This window comes from Meriones unguiculatus, chromosome 6, assembly GCF_030254825.1.
Source record: "Meriones unguiculatus strain TT.TT164.6M chromosome 6, Bangor_MerUng_6.1, whole genome shotgun sequence".
NCBI classification, from domain to species: Eukaryota; Metazoa; Chordata; class Mammalia; order Rodentia; family Muridae; genus Meriones; species Meriones unguiculatus.
Window position 1 is genome coordinate 52,223,347 of NC_083354.1, and position 25,671 is coordinate 52,249,017.

At 45.1% G+C, this 25,671-nt stretch overlaps 1 protein-coding gene across 5 annotated transcripts in view; it reads right to left on the reverse strand.

The window, feature by feature from the left end:
• Nmnat3 (nicotinamide nucleotide adenylyltransferase 3) overlaps positions 1 to 25,671 on the reverse strand; it is a 126,174-nt gene that overhangs the window by 21,924 nt on the left and 78,579 nt on the right. For 3 of the 5 annotated variants that reach the window (XM_060385456.1, XM_060385457.1, XM_060385455.1), the window contains 2 exons: positions 6,874 to 7,057; positions 3,051 to 3,130 (listed from right to left, as the gene is read on the reverse strand). In XM_060385456.1, coding sequence (XP_060241439.1) covers positions 3,051 to 3,130; positions 6,874 to 7,057 — 264 coding nt within the window. The remainder of the gene's footprint in view (positions 1 to 3,050; positions 3,131 to 6,873; positions 7,058 to 25,671) is intronic. The other 2 variants (XR_009592352.1, XR_009592351.1) reach the window with 1 other exon arrangement.

A 25,671-nucleotide genomic window follows, 5' to 3' on the forward strand; every position in this document is an offset into this window, starting at 1 on the left:
GTCTCTAAATTAAAAATTAAAAAAAGGGGAAAAGGGGGTGGTGCCGGTTATGGTGGCTGGCAGTTACTGGGACCAAGAACCTGTTGGCTGGGCCAGTCAGAGCCCCTAGGGGACCACCTATTACTATAACTCTACCGTGTTAAACCGATTCCTAATGATGTCTCGGTAAACCCACAGAGCAGTGCATCTCTCAGCTCTCATCAGATGAGCTTTTTTTTTTTTTTGCAGAATATGGCAAATTAACACAGAGCCCCACAGCTGGTCAAGGTGCAGACAGTAAAAGACAGTAGAATGCTCAGCCTTAAAGCGAGTGTCTATTATCACATACCCCTCCTCCCAAGACTCAGGGATCATTTCGGAAGATGGGGCGGAAAGACTGTAAGAGCCCAGGGCAGTGGATGACTACAAAGAGTGTCTCCCAGACTCAGCAGGGGAGTTGTACACATGAACTCACAGGCATCACAAAGGTGCGTAAAAGTCCTGTGCAACCCTGAGCCAGCAAATCTCAGCAGGGAGGGGGAGGTATGCAGTTCCACTCCTGAGAGGCTGCTGGCAGCTTCCAGGAAAGGGAGAGTTAGTTGTCTATAGTGGTGTGGCCCCTGGTAAGTCTGGCATGCTCTAGTGGATGGCTACACACTTAAAAGTGTACCAAGCTGCACCAAAGGGCTCCATGTGTTTGTAGATACTGTTTTTTATTCTCTCTCTGTGTGTGTGCCTAAGTACATACATATGTACCATGTGCATTCAAGAGCCTACTGAGGTCAGAAGAAGGCATCAGTTTCCCTGAAACTAAAGTTACAGATGGTTGTGAGCAGCCATGTGGATGCTGGGAGCCAAACCCCAGGTTGCCAAGAACAGTGAGTGCTCTTAACTGTAGCGCCATCTCTCCAGCCCCACTTAATGGATTAAAACAAAAACAAACAAAAAAGGAGGACAAAAAGTTGGGTGGGTATGGAGTGGGGAGTGGATCTGGGAGGAGGTAGGTGAGGGGGATAAAAGTATTCGAAATACTAAGTATAAAATTCTTGAGAATTAATAAAACTAGTTTTCAAAATGGGGTGGGGAGCAGGTGTGGTAGTACATGCCTTTAATCTCAGCACTGGGAAGGTAGAGTTAAGCAGATCTCTGTAAGTTCGAGGCAAGCCAGGACTATCTAGTGAGATCCAGTTTCATAACACATGATACAAGCAACAACCAAAGCTAGGCATGGTGGCACATGCCTTTACTTCTAACATTTTGAAGGGTGAGGCAGGTGGGTCTCAGAAAGAACCCAAACATAAGGTCAATTAGAGAGGGGACCCCAGATACACAGAAACAGATGGTAGGGGCTCTGGTTGAGGGTGAACTCAGACTTAGCAGCTAGTGCTGGTGTCACTGGGAATGTGGGTTCTGAATGCCTCCCAGAAACAGGCAGGGTTTCCAAAGAGGAACAAGAAGAGTCAGAGTGGATTCTGTGAGCACCTGCAGAGAGGCAATAGAAGAGGTAGGGCTCAGCATGCCATTCCCCATTCACCCTGGCTGCCTCACCTCTCCCTGGTGTCCTGATGTTTCCTAGGTTTACAGTGTCCCATGTAGACACTTCCTGCTCTTACATCTCTGCCTTTCTGCCTTGAAATGCCTCCAAGCTCCACAGCCCACTGGTCCTGCAAACGTGGGTGCAACTCTCTGCTCCTCCATGCAGCAGCCTTCTACACTGATGCCTGCATTTGCCTCCACCCATAGCCTGTGCTCAAGGCATGGGCTGGGCTGTATAGTGCCTATTCTGAGCGTGGAGCCTGTCTCTTACGGTGTCCGCCGGCATTGTTCAGGACTTTGTAGACGGAGATGCCAAAGGACACAGCATTCTGTCTATGATGAGCAGAGGGCCTCATGTCCATGGTCCACAGCTGGGCTGTCCCTCAGAGGTAAGAAGGACAGGCCAGAGGAATACAGTAAATATTACATGCGTGGATTATATCAGAGGCCCTACAACTCCCTTTTAGACTCTCAGCCTAGTGTACAGTTTCAATGAGATAAAACAGCCATCTCTGAGTGATCATTAAATGTCACACTCCCAGAGTCCCTCCCACTCAGGAGGTCTGGGGCATGGTCGATTCATGCTTCTAATAAGACTCATGGTAATACTGCTGTGTGTAAACTTTGATCAGCACCTGAGGGCTGCATGGCAACTTTAGGAGCTGGGAAGTTTCTAAAGTCTTTTCTGAGGTAGGTTTGGGGGCATCCTCAGAATTCTGAGAGCCAGTGGACATCGTAAGAGTGCCGTGGTCAAAAAGCAACAAGCTCTGTCCTTTTCTCACTAAGTCACAATGCATGTGGACAGAGAAAAGGTTTGGAAAAACCCTGCAATGAAGAAATTGCATTTATCCCTGGCAGTCTTGAACCCTTTTTCTGTAGAAGTGCCCCGCAACTAGAGCTGGGGACTCTGCAGTAGAAAACCATGCATGTGGCCTGCTGAAATTTTGGCCAGTGGGGCCCATGGGGCCAGTGACTCATGTCTCATTCTTTCCTCTCACACCCATCCCATTCCTGTGTGTTTGCAAGAGAGAGCCATGCCTCTGACCCTGGATACCAGGGTTTCACATAGTCTGAAATCACAGGACTTGCTTCTTCCAAGGAGGAGAAGAACAAGCAGGGATCAGGGTTTTGAATAGGATAACTTCGAGTTTTCCTAAAGCCAAGTTTCCTCCTTTGAGGAATTCACCGAGTTGCTGCTAGGAAGTGCTAGTCTTTCATCCGAAGAACTTCATCCTTTTAAATCCAAAGGCTAAGGCTTTTCAATAACCCAGTTTGTCCCTGTGTGGCCCTCACTTAATTCATATCACAAGCACAAGTCACAGGGTGGCAGTAAACCTCAAATTAGCACAAGTAATGGGGTTGTGGTAGGCGTGGGAAAGGCAGGTTGTCTAATCTGACCTTTTCACCTTGGACATATTTACACGACCAGGCAGGGCTCAAGTTCCTTGTCCACGCTGCAAGGGCTGGACAAATCCCATTGGATGGTCAGTCTTTACCTGAATCTCCCCCACTGTACATGAGGGGCCGCCACCCACCTGCAGAGGCTGACGGTGTTTTGCCGGAGTCTGGGCCTTCCGTCTTGGCTGCGGATCTGAGCAGCTCACTGTGATGGTGCCTGCAGTGTGAACACACGGGTTCAGGCGTGTTGTATTCTAGACTCCCCGACACTACCCCAGTGCCTCAGAACTGAAGATGCGCTTCTACACATCTTAGACCATTCCATGAATATCGAGGATGCACTCTGCGCCAGGCAGTGCTCCTGGGGCTAGGACGGGAAGCACGTGACGCAGAGTCCTGTTCAGTTCACTTTACCACATTCTACAAGCTGGGTACAAGTGGCCTGATGCGACCCTGCTCACAAGTCTCAGGAATTCTTTTGGAAAAATAGGTGCTAGTGTTCAGTAGGTGCCCAAGACGTAAACTCTCAAAAATAGACAGATGTAAGCTTAAATATGCATTTATTTTCCTTTACAAAGAGTAAGTGATAATGCCTGATTTCGGGAGTCAGTGAAGATATGGGCTACATACAGTAAGCCCTGGCACGGTGTGGCCTCCAACCATCTCCATGCTAGGAGGTGGTGTCTTAGAGCCTGGGCTAGAAGAGAGAAAGCTTGGGTTGAATCCCAGCCCCTACACCGCTGGCTGTCACCCTGATGAGTGATTTCAAGTCGCAGTCAGCACGGGTGGTTCCTCACGTGCAAATGGGAAATGATGGAGGTCCCCTTCCCCCGAACAGTGGGTGGTTATGAAGATGAAGGGAGTTAATTCAAGTGAAGCCACAGAGCATGTTAGGTATGATCAGTCTTATGCAAATTTGACATGCTCAGTTTTAAGCAATCCATCTTCAAACTGAGACTCCTGCTCTTTCTTTTCTCACCAAACATAGGTAAACTCAGCGCTTCCATGTGAGTTAATTTATCTTTCACCTTCCCTGTACTCGACGGAACATTATTACAGTTGTGTTTAACAGAGGTGGTTTACTTTTAGGACTCAGCACATTTTCCCTGCGGACTCTGTTCCTTGAGGTAGTGGTCCTTGCTGGTTTTTGCCACCTGCCTGAGTGGTACCCCATTATGCCCAGCCCTAGGCCTCTGAACTGACCCTGAGGGTATGGTTTCTGTGGCTTCAAAAGCTTGCTCAGGGAAGCCCCAGCAAAGGGTAACTATGGCAAGGGAAAAGTCAGCCGCCTCGCATTCGCAGCCAGCACTGTTTTAGAAGATGGCCCTGGTGTGGCTCCAGTGGATGGAGCTCTGCCTCTTTCCTATTTGCTCTGTGACTGTGATCAGTGGGATAGCTCTGAGCCTCAGGCTTCTCATCTGTAAAACGAGGGCATGAGGTCATGCTTGCAGTGGGTTCACTAGGTAATGTGGGTGGAGGACAGCCCACACGGAGTGGCCCTTTGACTAAGGCCTTCCCCACACATGAGGGAAAACTAAGTTACTGTCATGGTTGGTGTTTAGGCGTACTCTCTTAGGTCCATGTGTTGAAGGCCTGGGCCCTAGCTATGGATCCAGTCATTCAAAGATGGGCTCTCACCTAACCAGTAACGACTACTGGTTGATTTGTGATTTGATGGCATTTTTAGAAAATGACTGAAGCTTTGGGAGGTGAGGCCTAGTTGGAGAAAGTAGGTCATTGAGAATATGTCTTTGGGGACTTGGGCCTTCTTCTGGGCTCCTCCCTGTCTTTACTTCTTGGCCACCATGAAATGAGTAAGTTGGCTACACCACATCCTTCCACCCTGATGTTCTGTTTCGTCATGGGTCAGAAATAGCAATGCTAGATCAGGGCTGAAAAACGTTCAAAGTGTGAGCAAAAATAAGATTTCTTGCTAAATCGTTTCTTTTAGTTATTTCCCACTGTTAAGACAAAGTGACAATCCCAGTTTCCAAAGGTTCTCTCACAGAGGTTGGCCTAGACGACGACAGGGAAGTAAACAGCACCATCAGGATAGAGAGTCTCTACTGAGTCCCTCTGTGAACTGGCATCAGAGAGAGCTTTGCTATGTTGTATTGTAAATCTGCTGGGACCACCCTCAAGAGGACATTTAACTCCAGTAGCTGCAGGGCCTGATTTTTAGCATGATTCTAAAATCACTTGACTTTACAGTTTAGCCTGATTTTCAAGCTTTAAAAAAAAAAAATTCTTAATCAGCTATCTGTTGAAAGAAACTGTTGAATCTGTTGCAGCACAACAGAAATCACCTGGGACCTTTACAGTGTCCTTGCCAGCAATCTGAAAGCCCTGGGCTGGGAGAGAGCCTTAAAGAAAGATTTCCGAGTTTGGCAGCCGAGGTAGTGACCTGTGCCAACTGCTCTTTAAGTGGCTCTCAGCACTGATCAGAATCCCGATTCTCTCATTCGGGACCAGAGCTGTGGGGCTCAAGCCTAGATACATACTGGGATCACCAGGGGCAACTGAAATACTGGACCTCTCCCCTCCTAACCAGTGGGACTCTGAGTGCAACACGGGTGGTGGACTTAGGAAGCCAGTGTGTGTCCAGTGTCCAGAGTATTTGGCTAACAGGCACAGGGATGAAAGAGAAAGAGTGTGTTTGGTAGGATCTCTGCTCACACCTGCATTCTACAGCAGAAGCAAAAGTAGCATGTATGCTATCAGCTATGTGTCCACCAACAGCTTTCCGGTTTTGAGGACCAACCACAGCCAGCATTATGGATGTATGAAGGGCAGGTGACATTAGTTAGCACCTACCATCCGCCAGCTAATTTGCCTGCACCGTCTCATCGAAACCACACAGCGTCCTGCGAGGCAGGTGCTGATGTTCTAACCTGAAGCTCAGGGAGGCCAAATCACTTACATCAAGTCATTCAGATGACTCTGGCTTCAAGGCCTGCATCCTGAGCAACTGTGGCTCTCATGTGGATGGGGAGAAAGCCCTAGTTCCTGAGCACTTATTAAAGCTAAATGCTTTCCTGGATAATCTGCTCTCTTGCTTCTGCTCCTCTCCATCAGCCTAGAGGAGCCAGTGCTGAGAAAGGCTCATTTTAAAAGGACGTTCTAGGTGTAGGTTTTCAGAGTGAGAGATCTGGCTTATGCAGGAGAGAGTGTGTCTCCACACAGTTACGAAACATCCGTCCTATCAGTTTGGCAGCAGGTTCTGAGGTGGCCCTGGAGAGGATGAATGCTCACTGTGGTCCCTTCTCTAACAGCAGGTGTAGAGCCCGTATGTGTGTGCACGTCAAAACCTTACAGCTGCCTTCTGCCAGAGCAGCCTGTCGCCAGGGATGAGGCAGGCGGCTTTACTCCCCTCTGACAGCTAGGAGAGAGCCCTGCTGTCCTAATGGGTAGGGCTGGTCTAGAGCTTTCAAACAGCTGTCCTGGCTATGCAGAACACTAGCAAGAATTCAAACCACAACAGACAATCTAGAGTAACTATTTCTGCTCTTAAAATAATCCACTTCCCCTATAAAGTCTCTATCTAGTGAACAAGCAGAAAAGAAGGCTTATTCTACAGGTTCAGCTTTCAAACTTGCCAGTGACGGGAAATTAAAGGCCCCAGTTACTAAAGGCGATTTGTTGGTTCTCAGCCAGGAAAGATGTTTTTAAAATCTTCATTTTGCAAGAGAGGAAGAGGTCAGAGAGGTTAAGTCCCCTGATCAGAGTCACACTGAGCGGCTCAATGGTGACAGAGGGCCTGGTGTGGCAGTCTTCTAACACAAGGCTGTCCCAAATACCAGAAGCTTCTCACTGAGTTTTGCCCAGGGACCCCTCTGAAAAGGTGAATCTGCAGGACTCTCCCTTGGTAAGCAGAGGCATTTTTCTGGTCTTAGCTCGGTGATTCTGGCCGAGGCCACCTCAGCAACCTGGCGCATCCTTTCCTCCTGCAACACCAGTTACCTCAGCACCTTGACTGTTTCCGTCCACTGCGCCTGCTCACTCTCCCAGGAGTCCACCCGGATCCAGTCAGACGTCTGCAGGGCCAGCCGGGCCATGGCTACTCGGTGATGGGAAGCCACCAGGTCTTTCTTCCCATAGCTGTCACTGACAGGCGAGACGATGCCCTCAATCACCTGGTACAATCCTGGGGACGAGAGAGATGCTGCGCATGAGGAGAGACGCTCACCACCTGGCAGCACAGTGTCGGCAGGTGCTCAGCCTTTGCACCTCCGTCTTGAGTGTGAGCAGACCCTGGAGGTCACTCCTGGTGAGTCAAGGGCTTGCAAGGAAGGCTCAGCGTGCTACCTCAGTGACCCTGTGCCTCCAGTGTCTCTTACACCTCAGAGTGGCACTTTACTGAGAGGAAGCCATGAGGGTGGAGCTCAGACAGCTTATCAGAGGACAACTGGCATCACAATGCATTTGATGAGCATCATGAGGTGCCTTTGTGTGGGACACTGTATTTTTGTCATCCCAAAGAGAGGATTCTGGGGCCAGAAAACAAAGGGAGGGTGTGCTGGCTAGTTTTTGTCAACTTGATATAAATTAGAGTCACCTGGGAAGAGGGCACCTCGACTGTGGAACCGACAGCATCAGACTGGACTGGGGGCTTGGTCTGCAGGGCATTTTCTTAATCAAATGTTTGATATGAGACGGCCCAGCCCATTGTGGGCGGTGTTGCTCCTGGGCGGATCGGACTGGGTGGTGTAAGAAAGCAGAGTGGGTGAGAACAAGTCGGTATACACGTGTTCCTCCACCGTCTGCCTCAGTTCCTGCCTCCAGGTTCCCACCTTGAGTCCCTGCCTTGGCTTCCCTCAGTGGCGGACTCTGTAAGAAAAACAACCCCTTTCCTCCTCCAAGTTGCTTTTGGTCTTGGTGTTTACCACACCGAAGGAAAGCAAACTGGGGCAGAGGGAGTTTGGAGTGAAGCAGGGTTGGTGGGTGATGGGAGGTGTACTGACCGTATGGGCTCACTCTCACTCTGCAGTGATGTGTGGCCAATGAAAGGAAGACCTGACAGAAGGGAAGCCTAATGGAAAGGGAGCAGGGTGAGCTGCTTAGCAGAAGATGCTGCCCATAGATCTTTCAGGTTCACAGGACTTTATCTGCTGAGAGACAAACTTGTGTTTTAAGTCCTTGAAACGAGGGCAACTAACCAAGGCTGTACACCCTGAGAATGCTACTCTAAGAGACATTCCCTGTGACTTCTAGTTGAAGTTTTTGTCATCCTTGTCTTAGCTAGGGTTTCTATTGTGGAGATCAAACACTATGACCAAAGCAATTTGGGAGGGAGAACATTTATTTCAGCTCATCCTTCCTCGTCATGATCCGTCACTGAGGGAAGTCAGGGCAGGAACTCACACAGGACAGAAGCCTGGAGGCAGGAGCTGAAGCAGAGGCCATGGAAGGGTGCTGCTTACTAGCTTGCCCATCATGGCTTGCTCAGCCTGCTTTCTTATAGAACCCAGGACTACCAGCTCAGGGACGGAGCCACCACAATGAGCTGGGACCTCCCCCATTTATTGCCCATCAGGAAAATACTCTACAGGCTTGCCTCCAGCCTGGTTTTATAAAGGCTTTTTCTTAACTGAGACTTTTGTAAAGTCTCAGATGGCTTTAGCTTGTGTCGAATTGACAAAAGACTAGTCAGTGCAGCAAGCATACTGTGTACTCTTCACAAACTATTGTGTAATTTTTCTCCTCTGGTCAGTTACCATAGGGGAAGAGCACTGATTAATTTTCTAATTGTAAACTAACACTACATTTCTGTAGCAATCTCAGGTAAGTAAAGATATCTTACTATTATTTTAAGATTCACTTATTTTAGTTTGTGTTTGTGTGCATGTGTGTGAACCTGTGGAAGAATATGAGAACCATGTGTGCAAGAGCCTGTGGAAGCCATAAGAGGGCACTAGATCCATGGAGTCACAGGCAGTTGTGAGCACTGGGAATGAAACAAAGTGCAAGAACAATTAGTGCTGTTAAGTCTTTGGGCTGTCTCTCCAGTCCCAAGCGAGGTAAAATTTAGTTGTGTATTTCAGTTTTTGTTTATTTATATAATTCTTTGAGATAGGATCTCACTCTGTAGCCTTGACTAGCTTGACTATACCAGGTTGGACCAGCACTCGCTATGTAGATCAGGCTGGCCTGGAACTCACAGATATCCTCCTGCCTCTGCCTTCCAAGCGCTGCGATTAAAGGTGTGCGCTACCATGCTGGCCTTGTCTTATCTTTCTGTGTACTGATGGGTTCTGGTTGTTTTTTTGTTTTGTTTTTAATGAATGAAGACAGATCTATACTTCTCTCAATCAGGTTTCTCCATGGAGGTTATGCCCGCCTCCTCTATATTCTAAAAGGCTGGTGTGAAGGACTGAACTCACCAATGAAACCCTTCCTCTCTCTCTTCTTCCTTTCTTCCCCCTTTCCCTCTCTGCTTTCTCCTCTGTCTCTTCTCTCTCCTTCCTGGGGATTATATTCAGTTTGAGCACTCTGCCCTTAGGCTATACCTCACCAATCAAGTCTTAGGAAGCAGAGTGTAATTTGTATAAAAAATTTGTACTACGGATTTAATCTCCTTAATGGCTAGAAAATGATTCATATTTTTCATTTCTTCATTATGATTTTTGGTAAATTACAAATTTTTTTCCAGAATTTTTCTCATTACATTTAAAATTTTCACTTCACTGGCACGACTCTCTCTTATGTGTTTAACATCTGCACTGTCTGCAGTGTAGGCCCTTTCTTCGTTCTTGCACGGGACTGCAAGGCTTGTTATTTTGTTAGTCTTTCCAAAGAGCCAACTCCTGGTGTATTGATTTTTCTCTGCTAAATGTTTGTTTTCTGTCTCACCAATTTCTTTTCTTCTTTTTATGGACTCTCCCCGTCTACTATCTTGCTGTTCATTTTCTAACTTCTCACGGTATCTGCCCAGCTAATTAACTTGGAGTTTGTCTTATTTCCTAAAATACACAATTCAGGCTTTAAAATTCCCCATCTTTACTTGTTCCCCACGTTTTGATATCTGTGCTTTCATGATCTTTCTGTTCAAAGCATTTTCTAATCTCCATTGTGATGTCTGTTTGAACAGCTATTTAGGAACTTTTTTTTTTCTCTTAATTTTAAGGTGTATCATGATTTGGGGGTGCTGTATTTTTGGTAGTAATTTCTAGCTTAGTTCCACCATAATTACTAGCTTAGTAATTTCTAGCATAGTTCCAACCTCTTGAAATGTGCTATGTCTTCCTTTACACATTTTATGCACTGGGACATGATCCGGATTGAGGAATGCTGCAGCTTAAAAAGCGGGTGTACTCACTTGCCTGCTCTTTGATCATCTCCCCCTGGTGAGGCAGCCTTACTAGGCCACAGAGAGAGAGGATCCAGATAGTCCTGATGACACCTGATGGGCTAGGGTCAGATAGTAGGGGAGGAGGACCTCCCCTATTAGTGGACTAGGGGAGGAAAATGGTTTAGTAAAGAGTGAGGGAGGGTAGTACTGGGGGGAAATGAGGGAGGGGTTACAAAGTGAATAAATTTTAATCAATAATAACAAAAATGGCAAAAAAAGAAATTGACGAAAACACAAACAATGGCAAGTGGGTTCATGCCAGTGACTGCCTCTGCTCCCCTTACTAGGGGACCCCAATGGAGACTGAGCTGCCCATGGACTACATCTGAGCAGGAGTTTAGGTCCTCTCTATGCATGGTCCTTGGTTGACTCATCAGTCTCTGCAGGCCTACCTCATCCCAGATTTTTGTCTCATTGATTTCTTTAATGAATGTATTCACTTTTTCTTTCAAGACCTCTAACATATTTATAAAGGCTGATTTGAAATCCTTAAAAAAAAAGCAGGTGTATTCACTCTGTGGGTATTCAGTGCTTGTTCAGGCAAGGTAAGTGATGGCTTTGTTTAGATCGGTTATAATTGAGTTTGTGTCTGCCTGTGGTATTAGTCACAAAAAGCTAGAAAATCTTCCAGTAATAGTGTAAATTTTTCCATTTTTCCTTTTCTTTCCCTTTTTAAAACTTTCACTTCATATATTTTAATATACATGACTGGATAAATATACATTTATAACATGTGTCTTTATATGTGGCTTTTTATTGCTAGTAAAATTGTATTAATTAATTAATTGTATTAATTAATTAATTGTATTTGTCATAAGTTTGTCATTCCTGGGATGGCAATCTGTATGTTGTTTCATTTATTGTCTATATGAATTTCTTTTATTTACATTGTCTTGGAACATATTTAATATGTGGATTAGTGTCTTTCAGTAGGCCTGAAAAAATTCTTAGTTATTATCTCTCTAGAAATTACCTGTGCCTCCTTATTTCTGTTTCTTCCAGCTTTCTCACTGGCTATGAGAACCTCCACATCTCACCCTCTCTGGGGTTTATTAAAATCTCTCTGTGTTCCATTGTGGATAATTTCACTTCATGTATATCCCTATCTACTCAGCCTGCCATCAGCCTGACTCAGAACCATGCAGCAAATGTTACAATGTTTTCTGGTCTACTAAAATGGTAATACTCCATTTGTTTAGCTCTCCTATGATTTCTTCATTGGCCATTATAATTCCAGACATAAATTATACACATTTTTGTTAGACTTACTCTAAATAGTTCATTTTCTTCAATCAGCTTTAAATGGTATGATGTTTCAAAGTTTTCACATCTGTTACTGGTATGTATAAGTGTACGCATGTACGTATTTGTGTGGTGATATGTATCTTGCGACTTCTTTTAGTTACTTTTCCAATGCTGTAATCAAATTCACTGACATAAGACAACTGGAAGGAGGAAGGCGTTCATCTTGCTTCATCATTTCTGAGGGTTTCAGTCTATCATGGTGAGAAGGAGATGGCAAAACAGCTCAATGATGACGGTGAAAGTGTGTGGTGGGTGCTAGTCACATCACAGATCACAAACAGAGAGCAGGGTGGGAAATGAGCAGAGGTAGTACAGCCTCCCCCCCCACACCTTGTGGCCTACCTCCTCCTGTTGGGCTCTGCCTGCCAAAGTTTACAAACTTCTCAAAATAACCCCATCACAACTGGGGAGTAAATGTTCAAAATATGAACCTGTGTGGAACATTTTAGAGTCAAATGACAAACCTATACTGTTGTTACCCAATGGCTTATGATAATCTTATAACTCGAAATTCATTAAGTCTATCAGCAGAAGTCCCCAGAGTCTTGACTTCCAGTACTGGTCAAATGTCTAAGCCCAGAGTCTCCACTGGGTTTCAAGGCCACCTCTTAGCTATAAGCCCCCGTACAATAAAAAGAAGATCACATTCTTCCAATATACAACAGGACAAATTAGATATTACCATTGCAAGGTGGGCGTGGTGGTGTACACTTATAATCGCAGCACTCAGGGAGGCAGAGGCAGGTGGATCTTTGTGAGTTTGGGGCAAGCCTGGTCTAAAAAGTAAGTCCAGGACAGCCAAGGCTACACAGAAATACTCTCTCTTGATGCCTCCTTCCATAAATAACCAAATTACTATTCGAAAATGGAGGAATAGAGGCATAAAAGAAGATTGGGACCAAAGCAAGACTGTTTTCTTAGCGGAAACAGCAAATCCTATACATTCATGCCTGATTTAGGGGCATGTGGTGGCATGATCTCAGCTCCCAGCTCCCAGCTCCTCTGCATGCCCGGAATCTCAGGCTTCACTTGCAAAGTTTTATTCGCTAATCTGTTAGGAGCTTCCTTCATGGAAATCCCACCCTCTGGACACCGACTAGCTTCATGGACTTTCCCTGGAATCTTGGTGGAAGCCTCTATGAGGCTGTAACTTGCATTCTGCACGTCATCGTGGAGATGGCATCCGGTCCTGCTGCCTGCTTAAGCAGGAGTCAGGCCCCATGGCCTTCGTGGACCATGGCTGCAGTGTTCTGTCAGCGCCTGGGTGGCTCAACCTAAGGAAACACTTGCTTAGAGGCTCTGCATGAGCAGGTCCATGGACACTTACATAAAAATAAGGTCTTTATATGAGTGTGCACACTTACGCCCTGCAGCTTGTGATTCGTTATGTCATGATAAACCCTGAAATGGCATCCTTCCTACTGTCCCAGCTTGGTAAGTCTGTACACTTTGGGGAGGCAGAGCCCAGCTGGAGGAAGTAGGTCACAGGGCATGGGGGAGTGTACTACCTCTGCCCCCTTCTTGCCTTGTGCTCATGCTCTCTCTCTCTCTCTCTCTCTCGGTCTGCTATGATGTGACTAGCACCATCAACATGACAGACAAATGAAACCTAGCTTCTTTTTTAATAGTTACAGTCTCTTTAAGTATGGTCTCCTTTTCTTCAACTTTACACAGGTTCCTTTTCTGGCTAACTTCCATTCCTTCCACACCAATCTGCTCTGCTTTTTGCTCCCCATTTTCACTATAAACCTAGATAAAAGCATTCAGCAATGAGCATGCCATACGTAAGCTCAATGTTATCTGCAAATTTCTTTTACCACCTTAATTAGTACATTACTTCTGAATTTGGCCTTACTCAAATCTTTGGGACAAGAGTAAAATGTAGCGTGTCTCTGCCAAAATGTAACAAGAACAACCTCTGGTATAACCCCCCCACCCCCCCACCAAGTTCTACATCTGAAATCTCATAAACATAGTCATTATTATACACTCTTCTGATGGCATTTGGTATTTCCAACACCACAAGAATCACTCATGAAGCTTTGTTTAAAGTATTCATGGATAATTCCTTCCCTAAAGCAAGTCCCCAAAGGCCTATGAATCACATAATCAGGTTTATGACAACAGCAACCTCTTCCTGGTACCAATTATTTATATTGCTTGTTTTATGCCTACTGTGACTAAACCTAACACAGTCAACTCAAAGGAAGAAGGATTCACCATGGTTTAAGATTTCAGATGGTCTTAGTGCATCAAAGCTAGGAATTCAAGGTGGAGTGGCTTAGTTAAGGGTGTGACAGGCACATGCGGGTAAGCTTTCACATCATGGCGGATAAGAAAGTGTCAAGGGCCTGTCCTCCGTTTCCTACTTCCTCCATTTCCTAAAGTTTCCAGAACCTCCCGAAACAACGCCACCACACTGAGAGGTAAACACAAGCCTATGGGAGATATTTCAGATTCAAGCTATAACATCACTGGGGTGGGCTATGTTGGCAAGCACGCCACAACCAACTAGGTAAAGTTTTGTTTTCCTCATGTGTGTATCTTGTATTCTTTGAGTTCCTTCCTCCCACCCAAATAGAAGTATTTAGTCGTACATTCCCCCACTCTCCAGTGTTCTAACTGAATCCGCTGTTGTGACTGGTTATTTCACTGCCACAGTTTCATATATTTAAAACTTTTCTAGTGTTTTAATATTGTATTGTGTTGTATTCCTTACTATCAGCATGATGCACTGTGATCAAAGACTATATACTATATGATTTCAATCATTTTAAATCTCCTGGGCTATGCTTCCTAGTTCAGGGTATGATTCATTGAACTTTCCAATTGTGCTTGGAAAAAATGAGTATTTTACCTGTATTGGTTGCTGAGCCCTGTGCAGTTCAGTTAGATACGGAAGAGTTCTCCTATATCCTTCCTGAATGTCTTTCCATCTTGTATTCTGCCTAGACGTAGTGAAGGCTGAGAGTTCACTCTCACAACCGTGAATCAGATACTTTATCTTAATTCTGTTTTCACTTGATGTGTTTTGTGATTCTGTTCTTGGTGTGTACATATTTAGGCTTGTTAGGTCTTAGGGGACTGCCATTGAACTTTAAAGTGTTTGTGGTAATTGACAGAAATTCTGAGTGGTTCTTCAACAAATGTGGCACATGACTTTTCATAGTTTTCTTTCTTTTAAATATGAGAGTTTCAGTATCTTCATTTGATAATACAATTTCAGCATGTGTATATGCTATTTTTACATCTTTTGTTCACATCCATATGTTTTTGCTTCTTTTGTGCTTAATTTTTAGATGCTTGCTGGCTAATATCCCTGAAAGTTATTTGTGTGGACTCCTAAGACAGAACTAAGACAGACATGTTGGGGCATGATTGGACCATTAAGCAAGTGACCATAGAAGGGGACAGCCCATCACGAGAGAGAGAGAGAGAGAGAGAGAGAGAGAGAGAGAGAGAGAGAGAGAGAGCGAGAGCACACTGCAGGGTTGGGATGACGGGATGAAGGGGGCGTTGATTTTTCCAGATCTTATCTAGTTTCCTAGAGTGACTGCCACCTGTAAGCAGCAGCTCCATGCTGTCTACTACAGTAAACTGCTTACTCTACAGATGTTTAATAGCTCATCATTTTAGCTTTAAAAGTGAAGCTTGAAAGATGTTCTTATTGTGCTACTGGATGTTCCACACAGTATAACCTTCTCTCCTGGAAACTGGAAGCTCTTAAATGCATTTTTTTTTTTTTTTAATTTCTGGACAACTGGCTGTCTTGGTCTTTCCATCCTGGACTCTGATGTTCTATGGTCTCAGGGGGGGAAGAAACCAGCTAAGGATGAGAAAGCAGCATTCAGCTTCTGACTCCAGAAGTAGTTCCTAAAATGCCCTTCAAAGGAAGCACTTGTGAAGGTGAGTGCTCTCTCTGCAACTGCCAGGCTTGTTGATAGAACACACTAACCAGCACCTACGGACTCGGAGATCAGGATTTCCTAAAGTCCAGAGAGTAGCAGGAAGAGGAGCAGGAAGAAAGAGAGAGCAAAGGCCCTTTCTGAGCTACAGTGCACTGGGCAGCAGGAGCAGAGAAGAGCCTGGAAGGGGTGTGATTCACAGACATAGACATATGTGGAAAGAAGAAATTTCAACCAAAGATCTACTCTATCAGACTGGCCTGTTGGCAACTTGATTAAAGATCAATATGGGGCCCAGCCTACTGTGGGCATAGCTGCCCCAGGCTCAGGTGGTCCTGGGATATTTAAGAAAGAAAAGTGGGCAAGCCAGGAGAAGCAAGAAGTAAGTGTTCCTCTATGGCCTCTGCCTCAGTTCCTGCCTCTGGGTTCCTGCTCTGAGTTCCTGCCTCGGCTTCCCTTCATGGTGGTTTCTTCCCTGTCCTTCTCAGACCGCCTTTGGTTATAGTGTTTATTATCACAGAGACAGAAACCTAACTGGGGCAGATGGGTACGGCAAAGGGGCCTAGCTAAGTCTGGAAGCTCCTGTTCTGCCTCCTTCCTGGAATTCTGTGAGAAAGGCATCTCACTCCATCCCATGCCAGTGTGAACAACAGAGAAAAACTGCAGGACAGCATGTACAGGCAGAGGGCTTCAGAAAACACCCCTCCCTCAGCTTCAATAGGCCTGGGTGAGAGAGCCAGAAATCCCAAAGGCTCTTCAAAATGCTGTGGCAAAGAAGGTTAAGCACCAGCAATCAGAGGGTACAGAGTGCAGGGCCCATGGTGAGCCCAGGCTCAGCAGCAGGGACAAAGCCTGAGCCAAGAGATACCAAGGAAGCTTCCATGGTGGAGGCAGAGCGGAGAGAAGCTGCTCACACCTGGGATCCTGGGCAGCGAGGACCAGTTGCGTCTTTGTAGAGGCAGAATGCAAAGCTCCTCGGGATGCTTAGGTAAAGATGCTCCTGGAGAGCTAGACAAACTTCATTAATAAGTGACCTGTAATAGACTTGGCTTAAAATTGGATCTTTTTTTCTTCAAACACTTGTGAAGCATTAAAGGAATCAAAGGATGTTACACCCCTGCTCATCTGTGCCCCGTTTTCTCCACAGGGAGGTGTATTACTTCTTTCTATTTTCCTGTTAAGAAACGGGGCGCAGGAAGACTGTCTGGGGGCAATTTACATACATTTGACCTTCATGTTAACCTGTCGTTTATAGGGAAGCAGGATGGAAGGACAAAGACTAACTCGGTACTCTGTTGGTTATCCTGGACAGTCAGGTGTCCTCTCTGGCGGGTTAGCTCATTCTGACAGCAGATCATACATACAGAAATCAATGCTCTTTTCAGCAGCCAGGGGAGAACAGTCAATCAAAATAACACTTGGAGCAATGACCCCTTCATGCCTTCGAAATGGGTCACGAGTCTGAGCTATTTCCCTTCAGGGCTGTTCTTGGCTGCTACCTCACTGCTGCCCCTTATACGAACAGGACCTCGCTCTTCCATTCCCTGTAACTGCTTCTCCTGTGAGCCCCTGCTGCTCAGCGACCCCTCCATTATAGCTCCGGTATGATTGGATCTGTTCGCCCTTGTCTTTCCCAAGAAACTGAGAGCTCCTAAAGGACACAAAATTGTCATTTCTTCCTGGGTAACATCAGTTAGTCTGAAACTTCACCAGCCTCATCTTGGGGTTATTAAAGCTATACAGGGCTGTGAATTTAGTGTGGCAGATAGGGTTCCTTGTTTACTTCCGCTCCCCCTGGAAATGAGCAAGATGGATAAGAGGAATAAAATAAAGTTGAGATCACAGGGGTTACAGAGGCATGAAAGAGAAAACAATAGTTAAGCAACGTCAACCTGAGCACTGAGGGATGGTGATGGACAGACCAAAGTCAGTAGGCAGCAGACACAATAGAAGGCAAATTATATGGACAGCCGAAGCCCAGAGTGACCACAGGACATGGTAAGGTAATAAATGTATAGGTGGTGGCATCAGACAGGGAGAACGCAGGACCAGTTGAGAGTTTTTCTAAGGAACTGTAGATCTGTCCTAGTCCCACCCTCACCCCAGCACCTACCTTAAATCTCCCACCCTGGCAGGCAACACAGGGGCTTTCTGACTAGGCCAGACCAGAAAGAACTTCGACTCCTGGACATAAATACAGTTGAAGGGGGAAGAAAGAAACACCTAGACAAGATAATTTACGTTTGTCTTCCAGAATATAAGGTAAAGTTGTCTCCTTGGGGAAGGTATCCAGATCCTTGGGGCAATCTCCTCATAGTTGGGGGGACCTTACACCCACAGAGCCATCTGTGCAGTTGTGGGTTGTGAGCTTCATACTTGTGCCTGGGGTTTGGCTCAGCGCTTAAGGACCTGACCCGCAACTCTGCCTGGAGGGCTGCTACGGTTTGTACATCAGTTTACATATGGGTTAAGTGAATCTTTCCAGGGTTCACGCTGGAAGCTTGGTCCTCAGCGTGCCTCACTCTAAGGGGAGACGCCTACAGAAGTCATCAGGGTACAGCCTGAAGGGCTCGATGCTTTATGGAATGAGAGAGTTATCATGAAAGCTGTTACAAAAAGAGAGAGCAGCTCCTTGCAGTCTCCAGCTTCGGTTTTTGTCATGGGGTCTCTCATGTGCCGTTATATCCTGCACAGGGCCTTCATCAGAAGATGAACAACCTGATCTTGTGCTTCCAGGCTCCAAAACTCTTACAACTCAGCCTCAGGCAACTTTGTTATTACAACTGGTAACAGATTAAGTATAAGAAAAGATGAATTTTGGAAGGAGTCTTACCATAAGACAGAGACTAAAGCAGCTGCCAGGAGAAAAGGTCTTTGCAAGTCACAGGCAATGCAGAGAGCAACAGAGAATTAAAGCAAAAAAAAAAAAAAAAAAAAAAAAAAAAAAAAAAATCTTCCAGGAGAAATGAGATGGTTCAGTAAAGGCGCTTACCATGAAGGCTGACAACCGGGTTCTATACTTAGGACTTACATCGTGGAAGAAAAGAATGATGCTAGTAAGATGTCCTTTCACTCTCATTCTCCAGCCTTCACCCTGACCCCCTCACACACACACAAGTCAAGGAATGGCCATCAGTTCTGGAACCCTAACTAGGGCAAGAATGGAATAAAGAAATGACGATAGACAGACAAAGATACGTGCACAGAAAGGCTGTGATTGGGTAGTGTGAGCTTTCTGATGAAGAAGCAGCACCCTGAAGCTCGGCGTGTTTATGGGATACATCTGAACAGGGAGGAGGGGTTTACGGGCTACAGCTGATCAAGGAGACAGGTTTAGCTAATCTTCCTTGGAGCAGTTCCTAGGTTATAAACACCTGGGGGATGGAAGGAAGCCACGGTGGACATTTTCTGCACACGCTATCAACATCTGCACGGGAACAAGACGAAAGCTTTGCCTTCCCTCTGAGCCTCACCCAGGAAACGCTTTGCCACTCCCAGGGGCCTGAGGCACTGCGGTCTTGACATGGCTGTGCTCGTGTTAGTAATACACATTCCCTCAGGATCCTACGACACACAAATTAAATCAATGTTAAAAAAAAAAAAAAAACCTTACAGTAATATTGTCAGGAATACTTCAGGGACTATATCCTATCCATGAAGTAGGAATGGGAGCTTTTAAAAGAGACAATAATAAAACAAGGCGCAGCTCTTAGAGATTAAAAAATATTCAGTCAATCTCCAGTGTTCATCAGCTGCCTAGTACAGGTGTGGCGCTGATGGTGGGGAAGTGAATGGTGATGCTATAGGCTGATTCCTGGAATTTATATTCTGGTGGCTGACAGTGGCCGTGACATTAATTAGTAGAACACTTAGAAGAAAAATGTAACAGAATCATGTGCTAGAGAAAAGATAGCACCAGGCGTTCCATTCAAGTTAACTGAAACTCCAATACAGCAGAAAAACTGAGAGGAAATCATTGAAGAAACAGGAAAACACTTTTCTCCTAGACTAGAAAGATACATTTCAGGCTGATTACTAGCGCTTTGAACAGAAAAAGGTTTGCACCATGAACGCCCCTTATGAGAATCCAGACCATGAGCTTGACAGTAAAGAACCTGGATGTTTCCAGAAGAAAACTATAGGTAAAAACAGCCTGATTGGAAAGCAGGGAAGTGTGCGTGGGGGGTTTTGGGAGGATGCAGAGAAGACGTTTAGAGATCTTCTGGAGAATCAGTGACAGGTGAAAGGAACCCAGGCAAACAAACACAGAAAGCCGCTAACTCTAGAGAAAACAAAGCTTCTATGAGAAACAGCGGGGTCATAGGGACCGATGTGGTCTAGTTAATACTGTTTACACTATCCCAAATGTCTGAAGTAAACATCAGCCAAACACTGTGAGCCAACCCATCTGGGAGCTTGTACTGGGGGTGAAGTAGGGGGTGAACGTGAGGATGGAGGCATGAGAGAGCTAAATCTTCATTTTTCATAACCGAGGCCAATAGATAGTATCAAAAAGTGAAAAATGAATGGATCAGAATAAAGTACATGAGGTTAACACTGCTTATCTGGCTGATTTTGTCTTTTATATGTTTTTCCTTCCTATTATGGAAGGTTACTATTACACATATACTATTTTTTATCCATTTTACAACTTTACTACGTGATCAACATTTTCCATGGGCAATAGCTCTCTTGCAAATACAATTTTTAATGTCTTCATAATAATAGAAATTAAAAAATAAGCAAAAATTGTACTAGAATCAGTGCGTGGTGACTATCTTTGTAGACTATGGTTCAACTTTTGGGAAATTTAAAAAAAAGCAAAAGTGAAAAACTAAGGAGCTACATTTTACTCTACCACTTCTTAAAATTCTGAAAGAATGGGGGCGGGGGGGAGGCTGGAAAGATGGACAAGTGGTTAAGAGCCCTGTCTGCTCTTCCAAAGGACCTGGGTTCAATTACCAGCATCCACATAGTAGCTCACAACTGTTTGTAATGCCAATTCCAAGGGATCTGATACCTTCACACTAATGCACATAAAATTACACAAATCATGAAACAAATTCTGAACAAACGAGGGCCTTGTAGACAGACCTGTAATCACAGCTACTTGAGAGGCTCAAAGAGAAGGATGAGAAGTTCAATGTCAGCTGGGAAACATAATAAGACTCTGTCTCAAAAACAAACAAATAATAAAAAGGGAATAAGTAAATAGCAATAAATAAATAAAAATTAAGGGACAGAGATGTTATTCATTGTAGTGTGTTTGCCTAACATATAGGAGGCCCTGGGTTCAACTTCTAATCACATACACACACAAGTACACACATATACACACACGCACGCACACACAAGCACACACAAATTGTGAACAAGGAGCGTTATCGGCAGCTATTAAGAGCACACTTTACAGAAATGGAACTACTCAGTAAAAAGTGTCATTGCTTTTCTGGTGTAGGTCTGCACTTAAAATCATGCCAGTTTAGAGTTGTTAAACTCTCTGACGAAGAACTGAAGTTGCTTCTTGAGTCTCCTGGCAGCCACGCAGAGAAGACCCTCTTCTGTCACAGAGCTGTCCGGCTGTGGGGACTAGGGTCAGGTCTGGGTCTGGGAGAGCTGCCCCACCTCTGTTTCCAGTAAAGCTTCGAGGTATCTCTGGGGCCCAGTCTTTGGTTTTCTTGGATTATTTCTATACCTCTGTTCTAATGCCTGCTTCAGCTCTCTAGCCCAGTTTCATTTCGTGTCCTTCTCAAGTTCTGGAGGTAATACTTGGACTGATGCTCTGTTGCTGGAAACAGCCTCTCTGCTGCCCAGTCTCGCCTGAGCACCAACTAAACAATGGTGTCATCATTCTTAAAGCCATCCGGACCACTCTCTTTCATGGCAGGCTTTTCTGCTATGATCACCATTTCCTCTTGGGGCTCACAGGGAAATAGGGGCTGGCATTGTATTTTCTTCAACAGAAGGCCCTGTCCTGAACTGGTGGCCTCGCCCCTTCCCTGGGGCTCAGGCCCTTCTCATACCATCTCTGAGCTACATGCAGGCTGCTGGGCAGTCCCGCAAGAGCCCAAGGAGGGCCTTGTTTAATAATTCTGTCCACAGACAAAGGCCACGTTCAGGCTCATTGTCACTTCTCTTTGTACTCAAGACGTACATCTACATGGTCCCAGGGGCTGCTGCAGGTCAAAGGCAACAGCCATTGGCAGGGGGTTCCCTGCTTTTCTCTTTAGCATTTTACGGAGAAAAATATATGAAATACAAAACAGAATTTTATTTTTCTCCCCAAACACTTAAGTGATTTTGCCGTCCACTTTATTAAATAGGCATTTTCCCATCTACATTGAAATTTTCTTTGTTCATATACTATCTTGTAAACATTTTTTGTGTGTATTTGTGTATGTGCTTTGTGAGTGTGCATACGTGTGTTCATACATGTGGATGCTAGAGGTCAATGCTGGGTGTCTTCTTTAGTTGCTTTCCACTTATTTTTTGAGGCGGGATCTCTTAATAAACCTAGAACTCACTTGTTTGACTAGACTGGCTGGCCAGCAAGCTCTAAAACTTATCTTGGCTCTGGTTCCTCCAAGCTGGATCACAGGTGTGTGAGACCCTGTCTGGGTTTCTGCATGGGTAAAGAACCCAACCTCAAGCCATCATGCTTGCTCCTCTACTCCCACCCCATTTATCATCCTTCAGTGCAGACTTCCTGCTGTTCTCTGTGGCCTGGAGTGAGCAACCATAGCAGTTCTGTCTCTGAGAAATTCCATTTGACTATCTCTGACTATAAGAGAGCACCTGCCGAGCTTTCTAGGAGAAAGTTGAAAAGTTAAATAAATGCACCCATTGGTATTGTCATTGGGTAGTCATCCCTATGGGGACCAGGCCATATTTCCACTTTGCCAAGTGTTTCAAAGGAAGAGCTGCTCCACTTGGCATTTTTCACCTGTCTGGTTCAGGTTACTTACTTCCAGGGACATGTATTTTGAGCATTTACTCTGTGATTGATTTTTATTCTTGTTATTGTTTGTCACGTGTTTTTCCCAAGGTTGCATTATAACTGTTACATAGGAAGACCCATACTTTGCTGCACTTCACTGAAGTTAGTAAGTTCTCATGGTTTTTGAAATGCCTCTGGGTTTCTAAGGGCATAGTGCCTTACTGAAAGTAATGAAGATAGTGCCTACATTGCCGTGTTTCTTTTTTTGTATCATACCACTGGAAAGGCATGGTGGTGGGAAGGCATTCTTTTCCATTTCCTGTTTCGGCGGTGAAGCTTCTAAAGTGAGATCCCATTGCACATCAGCTAGAGAAGTATTTTTTTATAGATCTAATTTACTGAGAATATAAAAAAAAAAAAATCCACCTGAGTAGGTACTGAATATTATGGAATGACTTGTAAGTGTGTATCGAGATGATGAGTTAGGTTTCATAAAAATATATTGTCTTAGTAATGTGATACATGAATTAGGGATCTTTATAGGAAACTGTCCTTTAATACCCGGGGTAAATGCTACCTGGTCTTGCTGAATTATTCTTTTATTAGCAATTTGATAACCTTCTACTTTATATGGATATTTTGTACCCACGATTACGCTGTTAAACATTAGCTGTAATGCCACAATATTCTTATCCAATTTTCTCTGTGCTAGAAAATGGCTACGGTAGATTGAATCATTGGCCCCTACTCCTCTTGCTCCCATTATATTCATTATACAAAGACAGAACATACTTCTCTACCCTTTGATTTTGAGGCGTGATGTGAAACCTGCTTGCTCCTTAGCACTTGCTCGCCTACAGCTCTGCTGTCTCCGCCAGCATGAAAGGCAGCCGGTGCCCTTCCTATTTTCCTAGGCTCCAGAAGAGAGGAAGAATTCATTGTCTACGTAATCCATGTCTCTGTGATCAAGGAACAAACTATCAGTTTGGTATGATGTGCAGGCCTGTGATTCTAGCACTTTGGAGGCTGAGGCAAGACAAGTACAAGTTTGAGGCCCAGGCTCTAAAACAAGACAGTGTTTCAAAAAGGAAAAAAAAAAAAAGCCCACAAAACAAAACAAAAAACCCCAAACTGCTTATTCTGTCATACCACTGAGAACTTGTGATTTGGGAGTAACAAAAGGTATGGGATACTGCCTAAATACCTCCACAACAGCTCAGTCTGGGCTGCTCCTTCCTGGCCCAGGGGGCTCGGCAGGGGAGGGAACTGTAGCGATTGCCTGGGCCAAACAAGCCCACCTTATCCGACAACTGCACATTATAGGAGAACCAGGCCATTCCTCTATGTTACAACACGATCACAGTAATACTGCTTGATAACTGGGCACTTCCATTTTAGAGTCTGGGGACACTTCATCTTTACGATATAGGTGTCACGCTGCAGAATCCTAAACTAGCCTACCCGGAGAGAGCTGAGTGGCTCCATGTCCATGTTATGGTCTCTACACTCAGCGTCATCTGTCAGACAAGAATGAAACAACGTCTAGTCTTTGCTTTGTCTTGGCTGGGAAACTGACCAAGAGATGAGTATCTCCATTATGGTCCAGCCAAACTCCGGACTCACTGAACTGGTGAACATTACAAAATGGTCAGTTTGTACCCTCAAGTTTGGTGCGGCTTTTCATACAGTAGCTGTACTGGCTAGTTTTATGTCAACTTACCACAAACTAGAGTCATTGGGACAGAGGACACCTCAATTGAGAAAATGCCTCTGTAAGATATGGCTGTAGGGTTCTACCAGAAAATATAGGATTTCAATTAGAACCCAAGCCTGTCTCTGCTTTTATGAAGTCTGGACAGGGGCTGGCTAACCTAGCCAAGGCTAAGAGGGGTACCACTAGACTGTTCGCCTGTCCTCACAGAACGTGGTCCTCACACCATGCTACTTTGGGGCACGTGATAGGGAAAAGGCCTCTTTGGAGCTGACCTGAAGGATACAACCATCTTTGCCAGCGTGATTTAATAAAACCTTATTGCTACTTAAAATGCTGGCAGCCTCACAAACCAGGAAGCAAAGACTTAATGGCCTTCTGAACCTAAAACCGGCATTATTTCCATGGAGAATGCCTTGGCACATTTCTCAGCCTTTTATTAAGATCTACCAAACCTGTCTTAAACAAAACTACACATATCAAAACAATTGAGATAAGAGGCAGACAATGTTAGGGTGTGGCTGTCCAGAGCACACTGATTTTCTTCCTCTTTCACAGAGTTAGCCCAGCAGGAACAGAGAAACACAAGGTTCCCTGTGAGCTCTGGGCGGCCGGCCCCGCCCACATCGGCACTCTTCCTGCTCATTTTTCTCTTTTCTTTGGCTGTGCTGGCTAAAAAGCATCCTGGAAGTAAGGCCTTGTGAGGGAAATATCTGAGACATATCAACAGTAAGTGTTGCAAATGCTTGGGGGAGTTAAGGAAACATGGGAGGAGAGCTGGAGGATAGCAGGTTTTAAAAAAGCCAGCATTTCAACAAAAAGGATAAGCCTGCTTTTAAAAGAAGATTATTGTGATTAAACGTGGCTTCCAAGCGAAGCCTGGAAAGCAAGCTCTAGCTGAGGCTGCTGAAGCTATAGGGCCATTTGGGCTCTCTTTTCTTTAATTTCCTTATCAGATTCCAAGAGCATTTAACACGATTTGCATCTGTTTATTTTTTTTTCTTTAGCCTGAGTCTTTAGCCCTTTGCAGCCTGATGCTCCTGGGAATCAGCAGCTCTCATCCCTCCCCAAGGCCTTGGCTACCTGGATAGTGGAGGCCTGGGGAACAGGGAAAGGCAGATCCAGGTAGCCTGCGGCCCCAAAGTGGAGTCTGCCGCTTCAAGTAGGAGCACTACCCTCCCTCGGTGTTTGCTGCTCTTCTGTCTGCTCTTGATCTCTCTTTGTCTGTGCAGTGTCTTCCTTCCAACAAGCAACCTCCTCCTGCACGCTATAAATCCCCCTCCAGAACCTTTCAATGCCTGTGCTTACCAGTGGGCGGTTTCTCTTTCATTCACTGCCAAATGTCCTGCTTTCTTTGTGTGCACCTTTGTTAACAACTTGGGAAAGTAAACAAGAAAGCAGCAGTATTTCCTGGGGTCTAAACTTTCCTTCTGGGCCTGTGTAGAAGGGATTAAAACTTTTTAAGAAGTTTGTATACATTTGGTGTGTGTATGCCCACACCATGGCGCTGGTATGAAGGAGGTCAGAAGGCGAAGCTCAGGAGTCCATTCTC